At 39.7% G+C, this 25,195-nt stretch overlaps 1 protein-coding gene across 6 annotated transcripts in view; it reads left to right on the top strand.

Moving 5' to 3' along the window:
* Window positions 1-25,195, top strand: part of AP2A2 (adaptor related protein complex 2 subunit alpha 2) — a 102,383-nt gene that overhangs the window by 56,960 nt on the left and 20,228 nt on the right. The window contains exons 5-17 of one of the 6 annotated variants that reach the window (XM_034770322.1): window positions 1,719-1,848; window positions 3,305-3,406; window positions 5,745-5,853; window positions 6,083-6,230; window positions 7,722-7,890; window positions 9,050-9,187; window positions 10,472-10,654; window positions 13,483-13,580; window positions 13,771-14,002; window positions 17,514-17,687; window positions 19,418-19,567; window positions 22,171-22,334; window positions 24,609-24,686. In XM_034770322.1, coding sequence (XP_034626213.1) covers window positions 1,719-1,848; window positions 3,305-3,406; window positions 5,745-5,853; window positions 6,083-6,230; window positions 7,722-7,890; window positions 9,050-9,187; window positions 10,472-10,654; window positions 13,483-13,580; window positions 13,771-14,002; window positions 17,514-17,687; window positions 19,418-19,567; window positions 22,171-22,334; window positions 24,609-24,686 — 1,875 coding nt within the window. Of the gene's footprint in view, window positions 1-1,718; window positions 1,849-3,304; window positions 3,407-5,744; window positions 5,854-6,079; window positions 6,231-7,721; window positions 7,891-9,049; window positions 9,188-10,471; window positions 10,655-13,482; window positions 13,581-13,770; window positions 14,003-17,513; window positions 17,688-19,417; window positions 19,568-22,170; window positions 22,335-24,608; window positions 24,687-25,195 lie in introns of all 6 variants that reach the window. The other 5 variants (XM_034770321.1, XM_034770325.1, XM_034770323.1 and 2 more) reach the window with 5 other exon arrangements.

The raw sequence follows: 25,195 nt of genomic DNA, 5'->3' as shown, positions 1-25,195 counted from the left end.
ATACTAACTAGATTTTTGGTTGCCTCATTCACCGCTCATCATTGTAATAGAAAAATAATGGAATGTATCGCATACTAAAAGGATAATTGGGTTGTAAAGTCAAGCCCTCCAGATAGTGCCAGATGTACTTGCTTGTGCAAGATTAATTCTGGCTTTGTTCATCCTGTGCACTGAATATGCCTAGGATCCTGTGGAAAAAAATTGCATATGATCATATAATTAGAAATTGCATCACAATGCACATGCAACCTTAATTGTGCACATGCAATTGTAAATCTAACATTTTCTAATTTAAGAGCTTGACTTTGCCACTTAAAAACCATTCTTCCAAAGATTCTTTGTATGCAACTTCCTCAGTATATTTTTTTTTTATTTTATTTTAATTTCTACCTATTTTCATTGTGTGCAACTAACAATACCCTATCATGTATCTTCATCAGGGGATCCACCATCCTCTCATAGGCGGTCCTAGAGCTTCTGCCTCATGTGTTGGCACCCAAAGGAGGATGGGACACTAAGTCATGTATTGGATTTGAAGGGAGCAGGCTCTGCAAGACTCTCTTCTTCCCCTTCCTCTCCCTGATCACTTCCACAAATGCTCTGGCATTTTCCAGTTGCTCCTAGTACAGCAATTGTTGTGGTGATACTGTTGCTGTAGCAACAGCAGCAATGGGTCTGGCTTGTTAGAATAATCATAGTCAGTTACTTTGACTTTCCTGATGTACACAAGCAACAGAAGGTAAATAAATGGTGATTGAACATTGCAGAGCTCAGCCAAGCCTGAACAGAATTTCATGAGAAAGCAAAAGACAGTTTAGCCCTCAGGGTTTTGTCCTTGCTGGATTTCAAAAGTTATTTAGATTTTAGTGTTAATCTACATTTAGGATTCGCTACCAGTTCCCCATACAATAAAGGGCTGCATTTAATTTTGTCTTAAGTCATGTGGCTGAAAGGAAAACGTTTAGTTCCATAATGTGGTACCAAGCAGGATACCGCTACAGAAATCAAGTAATGCCCTAGAAATTTAAATGTATTAGCTTGTTCATGAATCACGTTTCCTAAAGATTGTGAGTTATTCTTAATGGACAGGGCAAATTAAGTATATGGAGTTTGATGGTGCTCTCCAGACAGCATCTTTTGGTATCTCTTCTCTGGGAAATAAAGGTCATACAAAATTTGTAAACCATTTTTCAACTACGAACATTTACCTTGACATCCTGGTTTCACTCTCATCCCTTCCCTAGTTTCAGATGTATTCTGTCTGAAGATCATTGGTATTGCTTTACTCTGACTTGTCACGTCTCTAACACGAGTGTACTTACAGCTATAGAGTGAAGAAAAATCTCCTGTGTACTGTTGCTTTAGGAGACAAGGTAGTGTTGTGGCTCACTATTGCTTTTATGTTGCCAAATAGTGTTTAGCAAAGGATACAGAAGAAGTTACACCAGTTAGTGTAACCAGCCAAATTTTTAAACCACTTATCAAAGTACTTAATAACAAATGTAAAGTAGCTGAAAGTAATTTAAATAATTAACTAAGGGATCTAATGCTTTTAATAAAAAAAAAAACAAAAAACTAAAACCCCTTGTGGTGGTTTCCATTCTTGTTTACTTCTGGATAATAATGTTTATTGGCCTGTGAAAAGCATGATCAGATACTGGTCCACTGTGTAGTACCAAGACTCTTAATTTGCACTGAAAAGAGGTGTTATCTTGCAGAGACACCATGGATAGCGTGAAGCAGAGTGCTGCCTTGTGCTTGCTGCGTTTGTACAGAACTTCTCCTGACTTCGTTCCCATGGGAGATTGGACATCCAGGGTGGTGCATCTTCTGAATGACCAGCATTTGGTAAGCTTATGATAGCATTATTTCTTCTGGGATCAGACCATTCAGTGGTCTAGCCCAGTCACTGTAGGGGAAATCATAGTTTCTGTTAATACGGTATGTTAAATGAAGGAAACTATTTAAATTGCTGTGAGACTAATTCATATCCGCAATTTACATTTTTGCATCACTGAGTGTTTTTTAAAAAATAAAACACAGGTTGAATTGCATTTCTCCTGAAGGGAGAAATAAAGATACCCCATACCCTCTCTTCTAATCAGTTATTGGTTATACTAATTCCTGAGAGTCATGTCTAGAATTAGAGAGACCAGGTGGGTACAGTAATATCATTTATTGGACCAGCTGCTGTTGGTGAAAGAGACATGCTTTTGAGCTACACGGAGCTCTTCTTACTCTGGGAAAGGTACTTAATGTCTAGAATTAGTCAGTATTTAGACCTACATCAGTAAGCGTTTGGTATTCCCATGTGTTCTACTGTACACCTGGTTTAAAAAAAAACTCGTGTCCCATATAACGTGTGCACGCGCACATGTTTGACAAACACCTAAAAGCTCCCCTTGTGAGGACTGTGGTATAAATTAAGCGCCGATTACTATCAATATAGAAAAATGACAGGACCCTGAAATCGCAGCATTGTCATCCTGGGTGTGGATGTGATTGCATATTGCTGTTCAGTAATTTCAAAACAGCAGTTAGCAGTGCATATAGGGGTACTTAAGCTACACTGAAACTTAATAATCAAACCATCTGAAGTTCCCATTTCATGATAAGTGAAACATAATAGACAAGATGTTTGCAGCTAGCCTGCTGTCACGATTGGGGTAGCTATCCTTTCTTCCATGCTTCTCTTGCAAAAGCAAGATCGCTCCTTCCTAGCTGTTTGCTTTCTTCCATTGCATAATTTGTTTTTACTGAACCTTACTTGGAATGTATATTTATTTTAGCATTCAGAATTAGACTGAAATACTGCTTTTCTGATCTTTGATAGGGCTACTCCTTAATAAAAATGTGGAGCACCATCAATGCAAGCAAGGCATAGTTAGCATACCACTGAAAATACAGCAAATGTGTCATGCAGTAGCAAACATAAATAGTAATCATTTCAGCTTTTGGCCAAAAGGGAGGGTTACCGATTCTGGGGCCGTGTAGTGGAGAAATTGTGTATAAGAGGGAGTATCCAAGAAGTCTCACTACCTTTCCTTTTTCTACTTGGAAAAAAATTGACAAAAGCCAGCTAGCTTATTTTAAGGTATCACTTACAACTGTGGATTAATGTAAACTGGATTTTGGGTTTTAGGCTTAATAGTATACACTAAAGAAGATGATACTAAACTTAAGGATAAATTTGGGTGTCTGGTACATAACAAATGGCCGTCTTTCATTTGAAGCTTTTAAACAATTTCAGATGTAAAATATTTGATATTTGAACAAAAACGTTAGTAATTCTGTTTTCCTCCAGGGTGTGGTTACTGCTGCTACCAGTCTTATCACTACTTTGGCACAGAAGAACCCAGAAGAGTTTAAAACTTCAGTATCTTTGGCTGTCTCTAGGCTAAGCAGAGTAAGTCTCTTATTAAACAGCTGTAGTGAAATGTAACCAGGGCTGTTTAACTTTCTAGATCAGATTCACTTGGACTGAATTAACAGACTTGGGTTATAGTCTGCTCTGAAACAGACTTGCTGTATTGCATCTGCAAGTGATTTCAATCTCTGTTGAATATTAGTGTTTGCAAAGTACTCATATAGCCCTTCATACGTTAATATTTTATTGGTCTGTTGCTGATGAACTGAACATCCATTAACATTTCCTCTTGTCGCCTATATCCTTAAAGATGAAGAAATCCACTGGTGCATAATTTAACTGTAAGCAGTGACATATTTTATTTTACTATTTACTGCAATTTATTTCCCCTTAATGTCCAGCCAACTTCACATTGGGAAACCGTTGTATTACATCGTGTTTAGACATATCAGACATTTGAGCCAGTTAAGTATCCACTCCTCTAAAAGAATTTCCAGGAATTCTGTGTCTCCAAAGTGGCAGATTTCAGATCTCCATTTGTGCAGTCTTTCAATGGACTTCCCAATATTGCTGGCTAATTTATTTACTCATTGTTTCAGGTTTGTTCTCTTCACAAATGTTAATACCCGTCTCCAACATATAAGAGGGGCAATTGTTTATTGAGCTTCATAGCTTCGGAGCTCTGGCTTTGCACAGGAGGTTCAGTCCATGGTAGAGAATTTGGCCTTTGAAGGGTCAGACTTAATTCCAAAACAGATGATGCTCTTCGTTTGCTGAAGGATTCACTGGCCACATTTCATTTCATTGGGTCTAAACTCCAACCTCTAGAAAGAAACACTTCAAGTATGCTTACATCTGCAGAACAGAATAGGGGGCGAGCTAAGTGGCTAGTTCACTTCCAATCACAAGTGGGAGATCAAAGACTCAAATAAGACATTTTAGATTACGGCTTCCATTGCATGGACCTGTTTGTGATATACAACAGTACACAAGTGTCAGGTCTTCTGTTCTAGAGAGATTTATCATCCCAGGCTTTCTTTCGGTTGCTTTTCTAAGCTGGTGGTCAAGGACCCAATATATACAAACCCACCTATTTTGTGTTTATTCCCTGAGGGTTTTACACAAGATCAGGCAGTACTGTGAAAAGATATTAATAGTACCAGTGTAGCAGAGACAATTTTGATTCACTGAGATACACAATCTGTTTGCCACCTAAGATCATTGCCTCTGATTCCAGACCTTGTGTTATCAAACAAAAGGTCAATTTTGCACCAGATCTGAATTCCCTCTGTTTCCCAGCCTTGCTATTGGATGGCGAATGAACCTAGAGAAATCTTGTTCTACATAGGTTCAAAATATTTTGATAAACAGTAGAAAAGATCCTGCAGTACAAACTTTTGTGGCAAAATGGATGAGATTTTCACCTTGGTATTAGAGGTCGTGAACTCCACAAGGCACTTCTGTATCTGATTATTGAGGGCTTCTGATTTTTTGGTTTTAATCGATGAATACTGATAAAACACCACAAATGCAAAAAAAGAAAAAGAAAGCAATTGGTGTTTATCCAGTAATCACCAGAAAAATACAAAAAATGTTTACTTGTATCTGTGGTTTTGTCTACACAGAGCAGTAATGTGGACGTCTAATGTGTTGTGCATTCATTAGTCTGTGTAGACCCTGCTGGTATGCACTAAAGGTTATCTAGTACGTTTTAACATAATTCTGTTTTAAATAGTACTACTTTAAAGTAGACTAGGGAACATTTCAAGGATTACTCTATATACAAAGAGAGAGCCCTGAAAAACCTGAATTTTGAATAACTAAAATAACCTCAAAATTGCCAAAAATCACTCTCCCAAAATGAAATTAATAAATCCTGAGAAAGAGAAGCCCTGCTGATTTTTTTGCAGTATCAATCTGAAGCATATGAGTCTATCAAGGGTTCACTTTGCCACTATCTGCACCATCCGCTGGTGGATGGGTGCGTGATTTTTTTTTTTCCTCACTCATCTGTTTGTTTTTGAACAAACACTTCTCAGTCTTTATTAAATTAGGTTTCTTTAGTCCTATAAAACTAAATATAAGACATTTCTAATTGGCGGAGTTATTGATTACTGATATTGATACCACTGATATTCTTCAGTGTCTTATTTAGGTATATTGTATTTGCACATTAATCTTTACTAGGTGATTTGTTCAGCCTATTAAAAATGAAACTTATACTTTGCCTTTATATACTACTAAAATTTGTTATGTCTAATTGTAAGTTCATTTACACATTGTATTGGTACTTAAAATGAATAGTGAACATTTTCATAATGTCAGATCATCTTATGAACGCCTGTCATTCAGATGCTGATTATTTGTGTTTTTACAGATTGTGACATCTGCATCAACCGATCTCCAGGATTATACCTATTATTTTGTCCCTGCTCCTTGGTTGTCTGTAAAGCTTTTGAGGTTGTTACAGTGCTATCCACCTCCAGGTAATGGGGTAAAGAATCGTATTCGTTGCCAACACTGTTCCATGCAATGTAGGGAGTCTTCTAATTCCACCCTTATGCTCATAGAGGAGTTCTGTAAATTTAAGTGCTGACACCAACAATATTCTTCTGAATTGGGGAATAACGTCATCTGAAGGCAAGGACGGGTATTTAATCAGTAGTGTTGAGCAAAATGAAGTTGTCCAACAATTTGTCTTGTTTCCTCCAGAAGATGCTGCGGTACGTGGTCGTCTCACAGAATGCCTGGAAACTATCCTTAACAAAGCTCAAGAGCCCCCAAAATCTAAGAAAGTGCAACACTCAAATGCTAAGAATGCTGTGCTATTTGAGGCAATAAGCTTAATTATACACCATGACAGGTGAGTCTACTACTTGTAGAGCAATGCTTAAGGCTACCATGCTTGACATTGTCCTTAACATTAATTTACCTTCTAATAAAATTCAGTTTCATTTTCTATTACCATCTCCTGAAAATTACTAGCTTTAACCTGCTATTTTATGATAACTCTCTCAGTTTAGATTTTAAAGAGTACAGTTGAACCCAGGTCACTTGAAAGAATATACACAAAGGACACATGAAATATATAAAATCATATTCATTGAGCAAGAGTATAGCTTTCTCCTCATGTAAATGTGTACCTGTAGGGTTATCTTGTAAACTTGAAAAAATAAAATTATTTTTGCAATCCACTCAGTTTGATGTTAGACTTACGCTTAAGCTGACATGCTCACTTGCTTGAGAACGGTTTTGACTTCAAAATGGGCCATCATTTTAGCTTTTGCTTCTGCTTCTTATTCGCATTTGAACAATGTATAACCATAACTCTGCTGAAAAACACTATTCAGTTTGTACAAGCTAAGTCTGTATTATCCATAGTGGAAGCAAAGTCTTATATTCACCTTTTTAGCTGTCTTTGCTGCTGCAAAAATGCTAAAATTCCAAGCAACTGCAGCAGGTCTACTATTTCTGAGTCCTAGTATAGATGAAAATCCATTCTAATAACACTTAATTGCAAGAATATCTATATGGAGTCTTCACTGTATATGCTATATATATATTTAATTTCTTCCATCAATTTCAGGTACTTAATTTGTACTTAATTTAAAAACTGAATAACTGCTTGGGGGCCAACAAGGCTTCAGACAATCGGGGCTGGGCTGTATCTTGGATAAACTTCATTTGGCAATAAAACTACATTGTTTCTGCTTTAATACCAAGATGTATCTATCAGGGTTATGCTTTGATGGTGGCCTGAGCAGCCCTGTGTAGCGTCCTGGGATCCTGTGTTCCATATTTACTCACTATCACAATAAAATACAGGTTTGATATTTTTTAATGTGGAAACTGCACAGGATGTATCCATGAAGGAGGAAAACTGTTTTTAATCATCTGGTAGTGAATGGGAGGAGGAATGTATCTGTGTGAGCCCTGCATTCATCTGCATAATGCAGGGAATTACATGCCTCAGTTGGGGGCAGTTGGACATACTTCGATTGGAACAATACTTGTGGCTACTGAATGTTGCACCAGATAATTGATTGTTTTGATGTTTGAGAAATAGCCCCTGAATTGGTGGATCTGGGCCCTGTTTCTAGTCTTAACCCACTTCTATAATCTAGAGAGAGGCTATGAATGTTTACACTATCTGAAAACTTAATTATCTCCTGCAGTACATAGGTATGCACTATCTCTGTAGGGACACTTAAGTAGTTTCAGTTTAATTCTTATTCCTTTATAATAAAGCCAATTCTGATGTGCACTACTCTTGTGGAGTAATTACCTAGTGTTCTTATAATGTTTTTCTAATTTGTTGCTTTTTCCCTTTCACTTTCTCTCCTGTTCTGTGCAGCGAGCCAAACCTGCTAGTCCGTGCCTGTAACCAACTAGGTCAGTTCTTGCAGCACCGGGAAACTAATCTGCGTTATCTAGCACTGGAAAGCATGTGCACGCTTGCCAGCTCTGAATTTTCCCATGAAGCCGTGAAAACTCATATAGAAACAGTTATCAATGCATTGAAGGTAAATATCAAGCGTTTAAAAATTCTGGCATATGTTCTGCATCAGTTTTGAATCTGATGCTCTTGTGCTAAGCTCATCAGTGTTCTTACTTCTCAGAGTGGTCGTGTCATGAGTTTTCTTACTTAAGCCACATGATAATAACATTCAGATGTCAGGAGACAAGACTTGAAAAGGAAGGAAACAGTAGTCTGTACTGTACATTCTTGCAGGTTTTTATCAGTGGACGGATGTTTGAACAGCAGTTGTTCCTAGAGTAGTGGGGTTTGAGGCACAATTGCAATTCAGACATCCACTGATTAAAAACCCGCTAATGAATTTAACACAAGGGCAACAGATTCAAAACACAGTACAGAACTGGTTTTTATCAGATATCTTGATTTCTTCAGTGTTTTTTGTCCAGTAGCACCTCTGAAGTATATTAATAATTTTCTCCTAGATTCATAAGGTGGGCTACATGCCCTAGTTTGTCACAGCAAGTACCCTTAATGCATTTAACTGCAACTTCCATTAATGCTGAATGTCTGATTTAAAACCTCCAGATAGCTAGTTAATCTCCCTCTTGTTCTGACAACTTGACAATCTTAGTAATGCTTATTAATGTCCCATAAGGTGGCAAATGCTTCGTTCTGTACAAAAAGATAATAGGCCAAAAGGGTTAAATGGGCCGGTACTATCTCTGCATTACTTGGTAGGGTACTAGTTTGATATGTCATTTTATACTAAGTGCCTTTCCTGTTCTCCAGGCACTTCTTCAAATTTTAAAATATACAGTAGAAAAACAAAGTGCACTAACTGTGAAATAACTTTTACACAATGACTCTTGCTCAAAATAAATAAATAGGCCTCAGCTAATCCCTTTCCTAGATGCATCATGGAGGTCAGAATGAAGCAAGCAGCTTGTATTACTGGAAATACAGTGTACTCCTATGTTCTTGGTTGCAGAATGAACTTGCATAGTACCTCTGCGTAGGAATAACACAGATAACTGTGGCAATTGTTACAGTCAATCTTTAACAGTAATTCAATGTTCAATATGGAAGCTCTTCAGAAAATTACAGAAATTGCAAATGGGAACTGAAGTAATTTTGGATTCTCTTGCCTGTCACATGATTTTCCATAGAACTTTTGCTTTGAGTGAACATTATGGCTTCTCTTACAGACTGAAAGGGATGTGAGTGTAAGACAAAGAGCAGTAGACCTCCTGTATGCCATGTGTGACCGAAGCAATGCCCAGCAGATTGTCGCCGAAATGCTAAATTACTTGGAGACTGCTGATTATTCCATTAGAGAAGAAATTGTGAGTTATTTGTGTCCCCCTTTGCCAATCTCAGTTAGCCTGTGTTGGAAAACACAACAGGCTGTTGGATGTTGTGCAATCGCTCTCTATTAAAGATATTTTCAAGGTAGCAAAAATTTAAAAAATGTGATCTGGAAGGTGGTTGTAGTCTAATAATTTAGCTTTTTATTGTTAGAATTATGTGTGGTGTCCTTGGGAGGAGGAGTGATATTAAAAATGAAACTTTATTCTCAAATTCTGGATGGCGCAGAACTACATACTGTACTGTCAAATTTCTTTCAGTGGCCTCAAGAGTTGTATTTGTTAGATTAGTGTTAAATTGTACAATGTACAGCAGAACTCTAGTTTGTTTAAAAACTTAGTGTGATTAAATCAAAGTGCTGATTTGTATAGTATGTCTGTATGTAATACTCTAATTGTTGCAAAACCTAGAAGTGTCTTTCAATCCCGAGTACTTCTTGGAAATCAATACTTTATATGAGGTGAGAGTTAAAGTGGAGGAGAAGTGCTCAGGTATATTTTCTTGGCACCCTAACCATGCTGGGAAGATTTGAGTGAAGATTAGTAATTGAAATGTCTATTCTTTGGTACTTGATGTAGTATTAAATATTGGCCCCCAGAACCCACTTAACAGCTATAACCCTTTAAGGCTTTACCCAGGGTATGAGCATGTTTTATATGCCGGTAATCTGGGAATATTTTTTCCTCTGTACAACTGCAACAAATTGAGTTCTCTGATCAAGAGTCCTTAATTGGCTGGTTTAAATTGATCAAAGATCTCGCTTCTTGTACTGTCCTATTCTGTCAGCAACCTGGATTAATTTATTTAATTATACAGCTCAAGGATACCATAGTCTGCTTTAACTTGTTTACTCTTCTCTCAAGAAATGCTGTTATAGATACCTCATCTAGATTGGGGTATATCAAGCTGTCTCCAGACTGCTGTGCGTATAACAAATGCGCTCTGACTTTCAGATACACAGGTCTTAAATGGTTCAAATCTTATTAACTTATTTCTCTACATTGTTTGGCCTGCCTTTACTAAGGGCCCAAGTGTATATTCAGGCAAAACTGACACTAACATCAATAAGAGTTTTATTTGAGCAAGGATTTCTGGAACCCTGTCATTAGATACTGTGTTTTCTACATTCCTCCTTGACTTAACACTTATTTCAGTGAACAGCGCTTCACAGTAACTTCTTGGCTTGGATCATGCCTTTTAGCTAAGGATACCCATTCATTGTAGATTTCTTTAGATTTACTTCAGTTTTTTGTTTTGCTCAGGTGCTGAAGGTTGCAATTCTAGCTGAGAAGTATGCAGTGGATTATACCTGGTATGTGGATACAATCTTGAATTTGATTCGTATTGCCGGGGACTACGTCAGTGAAGAGGTGTGGTACAGAGTTATTCAGATTGTGATTAACAGAGATGATGTGCAAGGATATGCAGCAAAGACAGTCTTTGAGGTAAGAATGACAGTTTTTATAGTTCCAAGATAGAAAGACCCTATGTTTCTGTATGGAAGTGCAAACTGCACACAATATTATCTAATTAAAAACCATATTCTCATTAGCCATTCCCATGATATGTTGATGGCAATTAAATAGCAGGGCTTGAAAGAGAAGAATGACTTCAGTTGCGCACTGCTGAACCTTTGTGTCTTGAATCAGTGGATCGTGTTGCCAGAGACCAAAATCAGTGGGAAACCTCTATTTCTGATTTGGTTTTCCCCTGGTTTTCATAGGTAATGCCACAAGACCTGGAGGATTTGTTACTTCGAAAGCTTCTATTTTCAAAGTGGGTTTTACAAATACCTTTCTGGTGATATTGATAGTCCATGCTCTTTAATCGAAGTACATAGTACTTCTGAAGGTATTTTATAAAGGTTATATTGAGTAAAAGTGAGACTTTATCAAGTTTAAAACAAACAGCTGATTTCCTCCATTATATTAGATCGGGGCGGGCAAACTTTTTGGCCTGAGGGCTGCATTGGGTTTCAGAAATTGTATGGAGGGCCAGTTAGCGGAGGCTGTGCCTCCCCAAACAGCCAGGCGTGGCCTGGCCCCTGCCCCATCCAACCCCACCCACGTTCCCTGACCACCTCTGGAATCCCCACCCCTGACTGCCCCCCGCTGCCCCATCCAACCCCTCCTCTCATTCCTGAATGCCCCCCTTCTCCCCCTGGGACCCCTGCCCCATCCAACCACCCCTTCTCCCTGACTGCCCCCAGAACCACTGCCCCTGACTGCCCCCTGCCACCCCATCCAACCCCCCCTCTCCTTCCTGCCCCGCAGGACCCCTTCCCCCATTCAACCCCCGTTTCCTGTCCTCTGACCACCACGCCCCCTGACCACCACCCCGAACTCCCCTGTCTTTTATCCAACCTCCCCCTCCCCCCCCCGCCCCCTTACCACACTGCCTGGAGCGCTGGTGGCGTTACAGCCGTGCTGCCCAGCTGGAGCCAGCCACACACCACAGAGCACCAGGTTAGGCCGGGCACTGCCCGGCTGCCCAGAGCATTGCGCCAGCGGCGTGGCGCGCTGAGGCTGCAGGCGAGGGAGGAACAGCAGGGGAGGGGCCAGGGGCTAGCCTCCCAGGCCAAGAGCTCAGGGGCTGGGCAGGAAGGTCCCGCAGGCCAGATGTGGCCTGTGGGCCGTAGTTTGCCCACCTCTGTATTAGATGGTATCAACTTCTTATCCCTTTTTTACATACTGTCAGATCACCCATACAGAAATGTGTTGAATTGCTTTTTTGGTTTTCAAAAACATTGTATTCATTGTTGTACCTCACCTATTCCATTCTATGATAGTGGAGTAAGGGACACAGCATTAGGGTGCTGCCTGCTTGGAAGCAAGGCGACAGTCATGAACTTGCACCTCAGATTACATATACTGCAGACAGATGTCTCGCAGCTTTCTTTGCCTCCTCAGCTTATAAGCATAGAGTCTTCACATTCTTTCCTGCTGTCTTCCTCCTGCATCTCCTTCTATTCTTGCTGTCCTGTCGGGGCTCCATGAAATTATGGAAAAAATAAACAAAGACAGAAATGAAGTCTGAGGCAGCTTCCAGCATGGGGGCTGAGCACCACCCCTTCGTGCAGACTGTTGTATCAGATACTGTAGCTCTCACCTCCTGGTGAGTGTTGAGATGAGATGCTGAAATGGCAGTTATGATTTCACTGGCTCTGTAGTGACTCAGTTGCTACTGGATTTTAAACCTGATGAGCTTAGTGGTTACCCCACACTCCCAGTGGACATTGCCTGAGATTCCAGACTTGTTGTTTCTCGGACCTGTGGCTCTGGCAACCACCTTTTGGCTTTGGCTTGCCTCACGCTTAGTTTCAGATCTGGAAGATCTTCATCACTTGCTGTGACACCAGGGATGCTGCTGCCTTGTCTCGCTAAATCCAGTATGCTGGGACTTCATAGTTGAATTTCAAGAACAATCTCAAAGACCCTTAATGCATTCAGTGATACCTTAATGGGATATGACTCTCCTCCTGCAGGTTCTGATGGGTGTCCTGTTTGAGTTCTGCCTTATTGCTGTGACCTTGTCCAAATGAGGTAGTTGAACTTTCCCATTTCTTCTTGCCCACCTTTCTTTCCAGAAAGATGGATTTTCAGCATCATTGGGGATTCATTCCAAAGAGGAATACTGGATTCCCCCTTTACAAACTAGTATATTCACCCTTATCCCTATGAGACAATGCTGCTCTTGTTTGGATATTGAGCATGTTCTCGAGTTCAGAAGAAGCTGAGCAACTGTTTCAAGGCTGTAACAAGGGAAAGGTTACAGATGAATTTAATATTTTTAGGTGAGTCTGAGGTCGCACTTAAGCTGGTATGCCTCATCCTGTGTTTTAGAGGCCATTTAGCTAGGGAAGCCTTCATTCACAGATGAGAACTTTCACAATTTTTTAGCTCCTTCTTCCCAGTAGGTGGCACCATAGAACACTATCCTATAATTCACTGTTGTAGGATGGGAGAACAGGAAATTAACAGAATTACCAGTCAATAACTTTTCCTTGCTCCATTGCTATTTCTTTTGTATGTACTGCTTACATATGCATGTTCCACTTTCTACTCATAGGAGATAAGGTGACCTGGCAGCTCTTTGCAAACCCGTGCAAGTGTTTTGTGGTTCACGCTTGAGGACCTTTTCCCTAAAAGTTGCAGAATAATGTAGCATCACTATAGTGCTATTGTCTAAAGTAGAATAATACAGTCTTTCTTTTGGTCATTGATCCTTGATTAAATTCTTTGTCCAGTGGTTTTGACTGAATGGTCTTTTACAGGCCCTTCAGGCACCAGCATGCCATGAAAATCTGGTAAAAGTAGGTGGCTACATCCTGGGAGAATTTGGAAATCTAATAGCTGGTGACCCAAGATCCAGGTAAGAACACCTTCTAAAACAGACCACTTAAAATACTATAATTGTTTATCATGGAATCTTATAGTGAATTCTCCTGGCTCTCTCAAATATTACGGTCACATACAGCTGAGTGTTGAACTGTTATTATTAATTAATGCATATGTATTATGATATCAGGAAAACTGAACAAATTGTATTTTTTTCCCTTAAGTCCTCTGATTCAATTCAACTTGCTGCACTCCAAGTTTCATCTGTGCAGTGTTCCCACCCGTGCACTGCTTCTGTCTACCTACATCAAGTTTGTGAACCTATTTCCAGAAATCAAAACTACCATTCAAGATGTACTGCGCAGTGATAGTCAGCTGAAGAACGCTGATGTTGAACTACAGCAGAGAGCCGTTGAATACCTGAGGCTCAGCACCATTGCTAGTACGGATATCTTGGTAGGTACATAGAGTTAAATATGGAAAAGTCTTTGCAAGTGGTTGACTATCAAATACAATTCTAAGTCCTCTGTCTGGGCAGGATTCTACTTAAATGTTTTAGTGGATGTTGCTTAGTAAATGGACTTCCCAGAACTTTGTTAAGATGAAGTTAAGGTTGCCCAGTACTGTCTTATGCCATTCTAGACGATCGAGTTCTGCTACATTCCAAACTTCTGAAAATCAAAAAATGAACAGATAAGGTATAATGCAAATATAAATTTCTGAAATAGAATAGAGTTAAGATGCATGCCACTCTGACAACCCAGCTTTAACTCTGCTCCTTGGATCTGGCAGGAGTCATTGGAATGGTTTGCTAAGAGCGGAGCTATAGTAGGTAGACTTGAAGGGGCTATGCTAAAGTGTCATTGTGTTATGTTCCACTGATGTGAATTGCAGCATTTATCTGCATGTACTCCAGCAGTGTTCATTGTTAGGTGTAGCTGTTTTGAATAGTGGAGGGATTAGTTGGAGCAGGTTGACAGAGCTGCTACGTTAAGATGGAGAGCTGCATATGCATCTTGAGGAGTTAAGTATGACTCTTCTCAGATTTGAGATCTTTAGGTTGTGTCACTAATGGTGCACAGAAGTTTTGTCATGGGGATTGTCAGCAGTCTGGTGACATACAAGTCTCCAGGACGAAGTGAGATGTAAGTGAAGGCAATGTCTGCGATATCCTCATGACAAAGGTGAAGGAGTGGTAATATTTAGCAAGTCTGGGGTGATTTGTGGGGAGTGACCTCTGTATGAGTGCAGGCGAGGTGTAGATAGCTCTTGTTTTGCTATGCTTGATCTAAACCAGAGTTTTGCCTCAGCAAAGAGAAGGTGTTAAACTTTGTCTTGGAGTGCTTATGATCTGTTCCCAGACTGTTGGGTAACCTCTCTAAGGGTATAGTGGTGGTACGTGTTGAGACATTACTCAGAGTTAATGATAGTTTGCAGGGGTGGTGTATACCTTAACTCTGTGTGTTTCTTAATTTTCAGAGCTTTTAGTGTAGCTGAACTTGATGTCCTACAATGGCCCGAGGCTGCGCCAGGCAACCTTAATGCTGTGTCAAAGTTTTTAGGCAGATAAATTCCTTCCTCCCCCACCCCCCACCCCCTTTCGTTTCTGCTCTGTCAACAGTTTTGAGCTCCTAAAGAGCAACAGTTAGAGGCACGGAATTTCACTGAAGGATCATAGTAAAAATATTTTCGGAAACTCAATTTTTCGTCAAAGTGCTAGACATTGAACTGGGTTTAGAAATCAGTGTTTGGATGATTCCTTACATTAAGGAGTGGTCTACACTGAAAAGTTACATCAGCATAGCAACCTCTCTCAGGGGTGTGAAAAACCCACATCCTGAGAGATGCAATTAAGCCAGCCTAATCCCTGGTGTAGACAGTGCTAGGTCAATAGATGAATTCTTCCGTTACCTAGCAACTGCCTCTTGGGGAGGTGGATTACCTGCAGAAGAAGTTCTCAAACTGGGGGCATGGAATCTATTCTTTGGGGGCATGGGGTGCAAAACCACTAAGCCTTCAGAAAGAAGCAACTGGAGAGCGGTGGCTGCTGGCCGGGCATGCAGCTCTGAAGGCAACGCCACTGCCAGCAGCAGCACAAAAGTAAAGGTGGCAATGCCATAGCATGCCACCCTTTTCTGTGCTGCTGCTGGCAGTGGCGCTGCCTACACAACTGGGCACCTGGCCAGCAGTCACCACTCTCCACTCTGCCTTCAGAGCTGGGCAGCCATATATGTACTTGTGTGGTGGGAGATGCTACAGGCACAAAGAAGGGGGGCGCGATCAAATAAGTTAGAGAACCACTGATCCTACAGCAATGGGAGAACTCTCATTTCTGTAAAAAGCAACAGAGGGTCCTGTGGCACCTTTAAGACTAACAGAAGTATTGGGAGCATAAGCTTTCGTGGGTGAGAACCTCACTTCTTCAGATGCCCATTTCTGTAGTAAGTGTCTGCACTGGAGTACTACAGTGGCGCAGCTGTGTCACTGCAGCATTTGAGTGTAGATGTGACCTAAGGGATTTCTGTGTTGGTGTGTGCTAGCCCCTCAGTAGTTATGTCAGAGCACAGTCCTATTGGATAAAGGTTGTTAAAAGGGTAGAGCCCCTGCATTGCTTCAACACCCCTTGCACGTTCCACCTCACAACTCCAACCCACCCCATCATACTCCCTTGCTCTACACCAAAAGAGTTAAGAAATCTGAATGTTAGCGTGGCTGTGTATTAGGAAGCTGTTGAGCAAATATCCAGTGATGACTTGCCTTTGATCGCAGTGGATTGAGGAGCATAAGTCATGATGATTACATTACTCCAAATGCTTACTGCACAGTCTTTATCTTCTATATCACTAGTGCTTATTTCATTGACTGCTTCTAAAGTAAAATCAGAATCTGTATGTGGATTTTGGAGCACTTTAAAATATTTTAAACCAGAACAAAACTTCAAAAAGGAGCCTCCATAAAACGCAGGCAAAGAACAACTAACTTAAGTGTAACATTCTCCAAAAACTTCCACAAATTAGGACTTGAACTCTCAGTGCATGAGTGTTGCTTAGGCCTTGGCTACACTTACCAGCTAGTTCGACGGCTGGAAATCGAAGTTCTGGGTTCGACTTATCGCGTCTAGTCTGGACGCGATAAGTCGAACCCGGAAGTGCTTGCCGTCGACTGCGGTACTCCAGCTCGGCGAGAGGAGTACCGCGGAGTCGACGGGGGAGCCTGCCTGCCGCGTGTGGACCAAGGTAAGTTCGAACTAAGGTACTTCGACTTCAGCTACGTTATTCACGTAGCTGAAGTTGCGTACCTTAGTTCGAATTGGGGCGGGTAGTGTAGACCAAGCCCTAGATTCAGTATCCATAGCATGTCACCTTGAGCCACCCAATTACTGTGACAACAGACAGCCTGCAAACCCTCTAGTCTTGCTGCATGTGTTGTATTTCACTGTTTTGTCAGTTTAGGTCAACTTGACCTGGAGCTCTAAACTTATTAACTCTCAATACTGCTACTCCAAAGGCACATGGGTGCTCTGAACTACTGAGACAAATCCCAAGGGGTGATATCAGTTTGGGAAGGATCAAATCCAGGATATTTTATAAATGTGATGTTTTTTTTTTAAGGGGATTGCATCTCAGGAATCGTTTATTCAAATGACCCTAAATTTGGATCACAAACCCTACTGTGCATCCCCATGAGGCTCAGCAAATAAATCAGTCGGCGTATGGCTTTAAAGCACTTAATTCTTTTAAACCGTAAGCAACTCTCAACCTTAACTATAGCAGAGCTATTGCTCTGCCATAATGTGCTGCTGACTGTTGCGTAGGTGGTTGATTTCTGTACTCTGACTCAAGAAGCAATGCTATAGTGGTGTATCCTTTGAAAGGTTGGGATGATGTTCTGTTTTCTTGCAAGTGTCTACCTGTCTGAAGACACATGTGTTGTATTGAAAACTAATATTAGCTTATTTCATGGCAAGGCCACTGTGCTAGAAGAAATGCCTCCATTTCCAGAGAGGGAGTCATCCATTCTGGCTAAGCTGAAGAAGAAGAAAGGCCCTGGCACAGTTACTGACCTAGAAGAGATCAAAAAGGAGAGGAACTCTGATGTGAATGGAGGCACTGAATCCACCCCTGTTAATGCCAGTACTGTGGTATGTTTCTTTAAGTAATTATACCATTTGTGATAACCAATCTAATACCAATTATTATGATTTTCTAGGAGGGAAATGCAGAGATTCCTTACATTTTGCTTGTTCAGTGACTTGTATTGTACATTCACTGTTTCTTAAATTTGAGACTCCTGATGTTTGTATAAAGTAGCTGGAAAAGCTGTATTTTAATTCTAAAGGTGAGGGAAGTAGTGGGTAGAATTTGCAGAAGTTGAAGTCTGTGAGGGGCCAAATTAGACCAAGACTGTGTGCTTTTGATAATCTGTGTATAGTTAAACATATTTTAACAGTTTCAAAGTAACATTTTGAAAAGAAAAGGTTGACATTTTCTCATTCGTGGGATAAATTTTGGACAAAGTGTGTTTGAATAATCAACTTCATTAACACTCTTAGAAGCTGATTATCTGTAATGTAGTTCTGTGAAACATTAAGCTAGATGTTCTAATTTTCTCTAGTACAGACTGACTTTTACCGGTTTATTTTTCTGTTTCAAAGCATTCAGGACACTGCTGGACTTTTTTGTACTTAATGTAATCTAACATGGATGTACTTTAAATTGATTTAACCCTTACTTATATTCATTTATATAAAGTCATAACTTGGATTAAATTGGTGCACATTTTAAGTTTAAACAACATCAATCCTGGGCTTTTCCTGATCTGTATCTACCAATTATGCTGAATTGCAAGGTGGTTTTGTGCTGGAGTGCTGTCTACTCGACTAACTAAGATGAGATTCATTATCTCTTTTGACTAAAAACAAAACCAAAATTTGTAACTATTAGGATTAATTTTCTAAGTTTTTTTTAACAGTCTATTCTTAGTCTTGTAACGCATTCTGTGCCCATCTTTTTAATTGCTTCTCCTTTTAGACTTAGTGACGATACTATGCTTTCCCTATTGAACTCTCATAGTGAATGGTACAACTCCACTATATTTGAAAGTTAGTGATCCAAGTTTTCCATCCCAAGATGATGATGTCCTCCATTTTCTTCTGAATGGATATTAAGCCAACTTTCTTGTATACTGTTTCTTCCACCATGCAGTGTTTCATACTGAATTGTTAGGGAGGAGTGCCTGGGAGAGGGTAGGGAGAGGTTCCAAACAACATCTTTCTAATCAACTAACTTCAGTTTATACTGCTCTACCCATAGAAGAGCTTCACTTATTTCTTATTGCATAGAAATATAGACTGAGGCGGAACCTGTTACCTTCTGAAACACTTTTGGTGTGATTCTAGTTTAGACATAAATAAGTGTCTGCACCTAACTTAAGTGTGAAGTATCAGGGGGTAGCCGTGTTAGTCTGTATCCACAAAAACAGCAAGGAGTCTGGTGGCACCTTAAAGACTGACAGATTTATTTGGGGATAAGCCTTCGTGGGTAAAAAACCCCAATTCTTCAGATGCCTGGAGTGAAAATTACAGATACAGGCATAGATGTGCCAGTATATCTATGCCTGTATCTGTAATTTCACTCCAGGCATCTGAAGAATTGGGGTTTTTTACCCGCGAAGGCTTATCCCCAAATAAATCTGTTAGTCTTTAAGGTACCACCGGACTCCTCGTTGTTTTAACTTAAGTGTGTAATAGCAAATCTGCTCCTGCAGCTCTGATATTTGGATGCATAGGTTAAGCACGTGAATAGTGGCGCACACACAATTCTGGTTTTGTTGCTGATTACTTGATTTTTTTTTTTCTGCATACTGTTGAAGGCCTTGCCTGATTCTCCACTTCAGGGCTCACTGGCTGAACTAGTTACTGGGCCCAGACCTCGCCCATCTCGTCTGAATTCTTCTCGTTTAGCCATCCACAACCTTCAGACAGGAGTTCCTTGTTTGTTTAAAGGATTCTTCACTTCTGAGGTCTTTTAATTAGTCCTGTTGCAGGCATGAAGTCTTAAAACTTTTTGCTTTTTGGTGCTTGCAGTTATTCATGACAAAGCCTGCACTACTTTGGGAAGTAGTTTGGGAGTGAATTATTAACATGCATGCAAATTTCAGTTTAAATATCCAGTTGTCTTAAACACTGATATACAGTCAACTAAGAAATTCAAACTTTTTAAATTGTTTCTAAATCCTCCTGTTGCTGTAATTTCTCATGTTCCCCTGCTCTCCATTATCTGACAGATGTCGCTATACTTTCCTGGGTTTCCCTCATAGCTACTCTGCAAATACTAGAAATGTCACCAAACTAGACTCCATCCCATTCAAGACCTTCTGTTCTCTTGCAGGGTGAAATTTGCACAATAGTTTAAAACCTTGGCGTTGCTAGGCTACCTCTATTGTTTGGTAATTGCAATTTCCTTTTGACATAAGTGCATTTGGATATTTCAGAATTCCCAGTAAGTCAGGATCTTACTCTGTTGTCTTTATTTTTTTTCCATTAGTATATACCTAATACTAATTTAGTCACTTGCTGCTTTTCTTCCCTGGGTAAGGGAAGTAATAAACATTTAACCCAAGCCAATAAATGCTTTGCGTGCGTGTCTTTAGCATACCATTGATATTAATTTTTCTGTTGATCATGTTAATTCCCTTCAAATTTTAACATGATGATGGGGTTTTTTTGTCTTTAAAGAGAATCAATAACATGGAAATTTCCCCTTAACTTTGTCTTTATGTATAATGGGAGTTTAATTTGCAGCACACTTCTTCAACAAATTAGCTTTTCAAAGTGGATTTAGAAGACCCCTTGTGACCACAGATATATATTGGCCTTGATTTTTTTTTTTTAAATATATTTTTGAGGGGTGGTACCCAACGTAAGATGCTTGTCCTAACATAATTCTCAAAATGAGAGACGCACTCAAACTGAGGCACCTTTAAGATGTCTCAACTTGGGCACCCCAAATCACGGGTCACTGCTGAAAATTTTGACCATCAGTGGTGATGAAGGGTATGAGAAGTGTTGTCAGTACTGTATATATGTGGTAAGGTTGAAGTTTTTAATTGTATTAAACTAGATGGACCCAAAGAGAAGTTGTTGGTTGGTTCTCCACTGCACCCAGGCTCTGCTCAGGAGACTGACAGCAAGTCTGTCCTAGCTTGCTGATTCTCCACTGCCAAGCCCCAACATAAATTAAACCTGCAGGGGGCAGCATAGACTTAGGCTGCTGGTGAAAGACCAAGGATCTTATTCCAATGTAGAATTGGGTACAGTGGTGCCTTGTTCAACCATGCCATCTCCCATGCTGCACCCATTATGCAGGAAGGGGTATGGTTCCAGCACAAAGGTGGTAGAGCTGCCAGTGTAGAGGGAAATCTCAATGCAGATCTTTAGCTGCTTCAGGTTTGCTTTGTGAACCAGAGAATCTGTCCCAAATAACCATTACTGATTTTAAAAATGGTCACTTTTAAATGCTTGTGGCTTTTTTTGAACTTTACAGTGGAATCACTTAAAACTTTAGAAAAAAAATAAATCTAGTTCTGTTTAGCACATCTTGTAAAGTTCTACAAGAAGGAAAATATTTCCTTTCCAAATAAGTGTAATAAGGCCCCAATTTAACTTTCATTATAATCGTCACTATAGAATCACAACTTGCATACCTGTACACATTGTGACTGGGAGTTTATATAAGTAAATTGTCCCTATATGTCCACTTATTAATATCTTGCTTTTCTAGGAGAGAGTTAAGTACCTTTCCCTCGATCTCCTTCCCTTTTGAGGAAGAGGGAAAATTCCCAACCAACAGTCCAAGAAATATAAGTTCCTCAAACTTTTAATGCCAGATTCTCCATCCACTGGAACTCCTCGTTCATTTTACTTCCTTGCAACTTAAGTGTTGGTGCTCTGCTTGTTTTGGGAAATCTTGTACTAGATTTTATTTCCTTTCTTAACCAACTTTAATTTAGGAGCACTCTGGTTTCTGGCTTATTAGTCTCAATACTTCTCTTTTGAGTGTGTGCATGGCTTCAGAACTTAACATTCAGGTATATGAACAAAAAGCTATATTTTGTTAAAAGGAAAGGGTTTTTAATATTCAGGAAAACATCAGTTTTAGGCATCTGGGTTTGTCAAAATGTCCTGAAATGTAGGTTTACACAATAGTCTGTCATGTTGGGACACAAAAGTATTTTTGGATTAGAGTTGTGTAAAGTTGGACTTTGCAAAATAGTACAGATTAACCTGTACTGCTTTTAATGTTCAAAGGTGAAGGAGGGAGATAACTTAACGCACCCTGGTTCTTCTTGATATCTGGTTTACAACTGGCTTTATGGGAAGGTAAAATCTAGTTATGGGAAACTAGTAGTTTTTTGGCTATAAAACTACCTGTCTGAGGCCATTTAAAGGGCAAGGTGATAGCCACATGTGGAAAATATCTTTATTTCCTACAGACAAAACTATTTTAAAAATCTGAGCCAGTCTTTATTGGGGAGCGGGGGATGAGGCACAGTTGTGTTTGGGCTTTGTATTAGTATATATGAATTAAATGCAACTTTAAAGTGTTCCATTTTATCTTCTACAGTCTACTCCTTCTCCATCAGCAGACCTTCTGGGCCTCGGTGCAGCTCCTCTCACCAGCTCTGCTCCTCCCCCTTCCTCTACTGGCAGTTTGCTGGTGGATGTATTTTCAGACTCTGCTTCTGTGGTTGCACCTCTTGCTCCTGGCTCTGAAGATAATTTTGCAAGGTAGTTAAAATAATTCTCACCTGAGTTGGGAGTAGGTGGTGCCTCTTATCTTCCACCTTTTCTACCCTACCCTTATGAAGAGTACAAACAGCTGAAACTTCCCCCCTGAAGAACAACATAGCTTTGTCAGTCCTACTTAATGTCATGTGAAGGGAATTCATATACTGATATAATCACCTAAGGGCAAGCTTAAAGCGTGTTATTTTATGCTTAATATCCAGATTATATTGAGTACAGTAAGACTTAAATGCAATGATAAGGTTAGTGGATAACTTTGGGCCTGGCCATAAACGATTTCTATGTTATTGCTTTCAGTTTTAGGTGCATAAGGTAAGCTGTTCTTCCATGCATTTCAATATCAGGCTGTAGGTATTAATGTATTAGTTTGTAGTAGTGAACTGTTATTTCACATTTTGGATTATCTAGCCTAAATTGAATAGAATTCCTTTCTTATTCCTATGCCATGCAGGACTCTAGCGTTTGTGTCCTTGCAATCACAGTTGTTGGGCCGGGGTGGGTAGGTTATTGCTAATTTGTCTCTCTGTGACAGCAGATCTCCTAGAGCTATTAAACATAGTCTGTCTGAATGCATTAAACCAGTCACAGACCTGAAGGCATATTTAATTTGGCTTTTATATATTGTTTATGACCTAACTACAGTCAATGGCCTCATTGTGAAGAAGCAAAAATAACTTTAAACAATGTCCTTTGTATTTAAAAGTACATATTATCCTACATTCCAGCGTACCTTTTTAATTCAATGATCAGTAACTGCTTTTATTGATGGTTACCAGCATTTTGGGTGAAGTTCTCAATATAAAGCTTTCAGGCACTGTTCACAAGACATTAAATTCTTGGGTGTCTGTAAATATCATGAGAGGATCCATCTTACTGCTAGCTTTTTCTAGCCGAATTCTAGCATGTTAGCAGAGCTAATATTAAATAGAATATGTAACCTGAATCTCTTGTCATTGAACACTTAACTATATTCAAATGTTTTTCAGCTAAAACTGCCTAGTCGACCAGGGTTTTTTTGTTGTTGTTGGTTGTTCGTTTTTTTTTTAAATTCCCACTGTGTCAAACCTCGGCTTATAATATCTACTAAACAAGATTTAATACTACTGTGGACCAAGTCTTTAAAGTAATGAAGGGCAGCTAAGCCGTTGCAGTATACAGCAGTCATGCTTTGTGTGTTCCTACTTCCCTATTAAGTATAGGGATAACTATGTGCTCCAGCACAGCTCTGTAAAATTGCCAGGGGAAAGTACCGGCTCAGGCACGATCTACTTGCCTGCAGTTTGCTATGGTTGAAAAATTTCATCCTAAAACATTTCATTCTTGCAAGATAGTGGATTGTATTAAAGACAAATTTTAAGTGGCTCATACATGGTAACCTTTAGTATGTGGCAGTAAAGTTAAATGATGTTTTAGAGCTGGCATCTGCTGTACCTCTTCTCTGTCCTTTCTCTTCATTTTTAGTGTTAGGCTACTAGTTCAGGAGTGATCTACAGGGGTGAAGCATTAATGCTTTATATGTGGACATTTGCTGCAGAAAAATGACTAGCATTGCTGACCCCTACCCTGTTTGCAGTCGTTGCATTTGGTAAAGTGCTTGTTTAAGGTAGTTACTACCTAAGCGTCTTCTACAGTAACCTCTGCCACTTTTCCATAAGTAGTAAGGTGGGATTAAGGAGGAAATTTGTTACTTGGTTAAGGGATGTTCTGGACAGTCTACCAGCGTATTTACTGTTGCATAATTGTTTTAAATTGTTTTGGCAATGCTTGTTCTTTCATTCAAGCAGTGCAGTTTTTTTCGAGTTTGAGAAAAGCAGAAATGTAACTAGAAATGCTATCCGTGGCAATGAGGACCTGGCATCCGTATGCAGACTAATGGAAGTTAATGGGCGTTCTTAAATATGGACTTAATCCAAATTTTTTGCACAATGGTGCCTGGACTTAGATGTCTAAAAAGGATTTAGAGGCCTAAAGTGGTATGATTTTTAAGTGCTGAACATTTCCACTCTCATTGAAATCAGTGGGGACTGCAGGTGTTCAGCCCCTCTGAAAAATCCAGTTGCTTAGATTGCTAAAGTAATTTAGGTACCTAACTCCAGGTGTCTTAGTTCAAAAATGTAGGCCTTGGTGTGTCATATCCCAAAGTGCTGTTCTGAGGGAGGAAATAAAGGAAATGACTAAGCTCTCTTTTTTTACTAACTTATAACTCTTGCCATCTCTATTGCTACCTCCTTTCTTCCTTTGTGCTGCTTGAATTAGCCCTGACCTGGCTTCATCTGAGATAGTTTCTGAGGAACCAGCTGATACTGTGCATGATGCTGATGAGCTTATTCACAAGTAAGCAATACTAAAATCTTGCAAAAATGGCAACTTCCAGAGCATTATCACAAAATAATCAAAAATCACAAAGCAAAGGATTAAACTAAGTATTAACCCACTATTTTTCAAAGTGGCCAGTGTTTTTTCTAGACATGCAGTAAGACTGGTAATGCACAGAGCTGGTTATAGATGCTGTGTTGTATATGCTGTATACTCATTCACAACTTTGCCAGTGCAGCACAGCGCTCACCTGCAATACCACATGCTGCTCTAAAACTAGGCCTCTCCTCATCAGTGTTAGTTGTATGCCACATTTTGCAATCATTTGGGGTTGAGAACAAATGTAACTGGTGATTAGGTAGGCATAGCCAAGAGTATTGGTATTGCAAGTGCACTTTGTTCAAGTGCTTAGTAGGTGAAACACTGAATTGAAGTTCATTAATCCACTAGATTAATGCTGTATTGAAAAGTCTGTTGCCTGGTACTTATATAGCATGTCTGTGTGTCTTGGTTTCCTCCGTATTTTC

This window comes from Trachemys scripta, chromosome 4 (genome assembly GCF_013100865.1).
Source record: "Trachemys scripta elegans isolate TJP31775 chromosome 4, CAS_Tse_1.0, whole genome shotgun sequence".
Classification (NCBI taxonomy): Eukaryota; Metazoa; Chordata; order Testudines; family Emydidae; genus Trachemys; species Trachemys scripta.
Note: the sequence above shows the minus strand (reverse complement) of the source record. Positions and strands in the feature narration are given on the sequence as shown.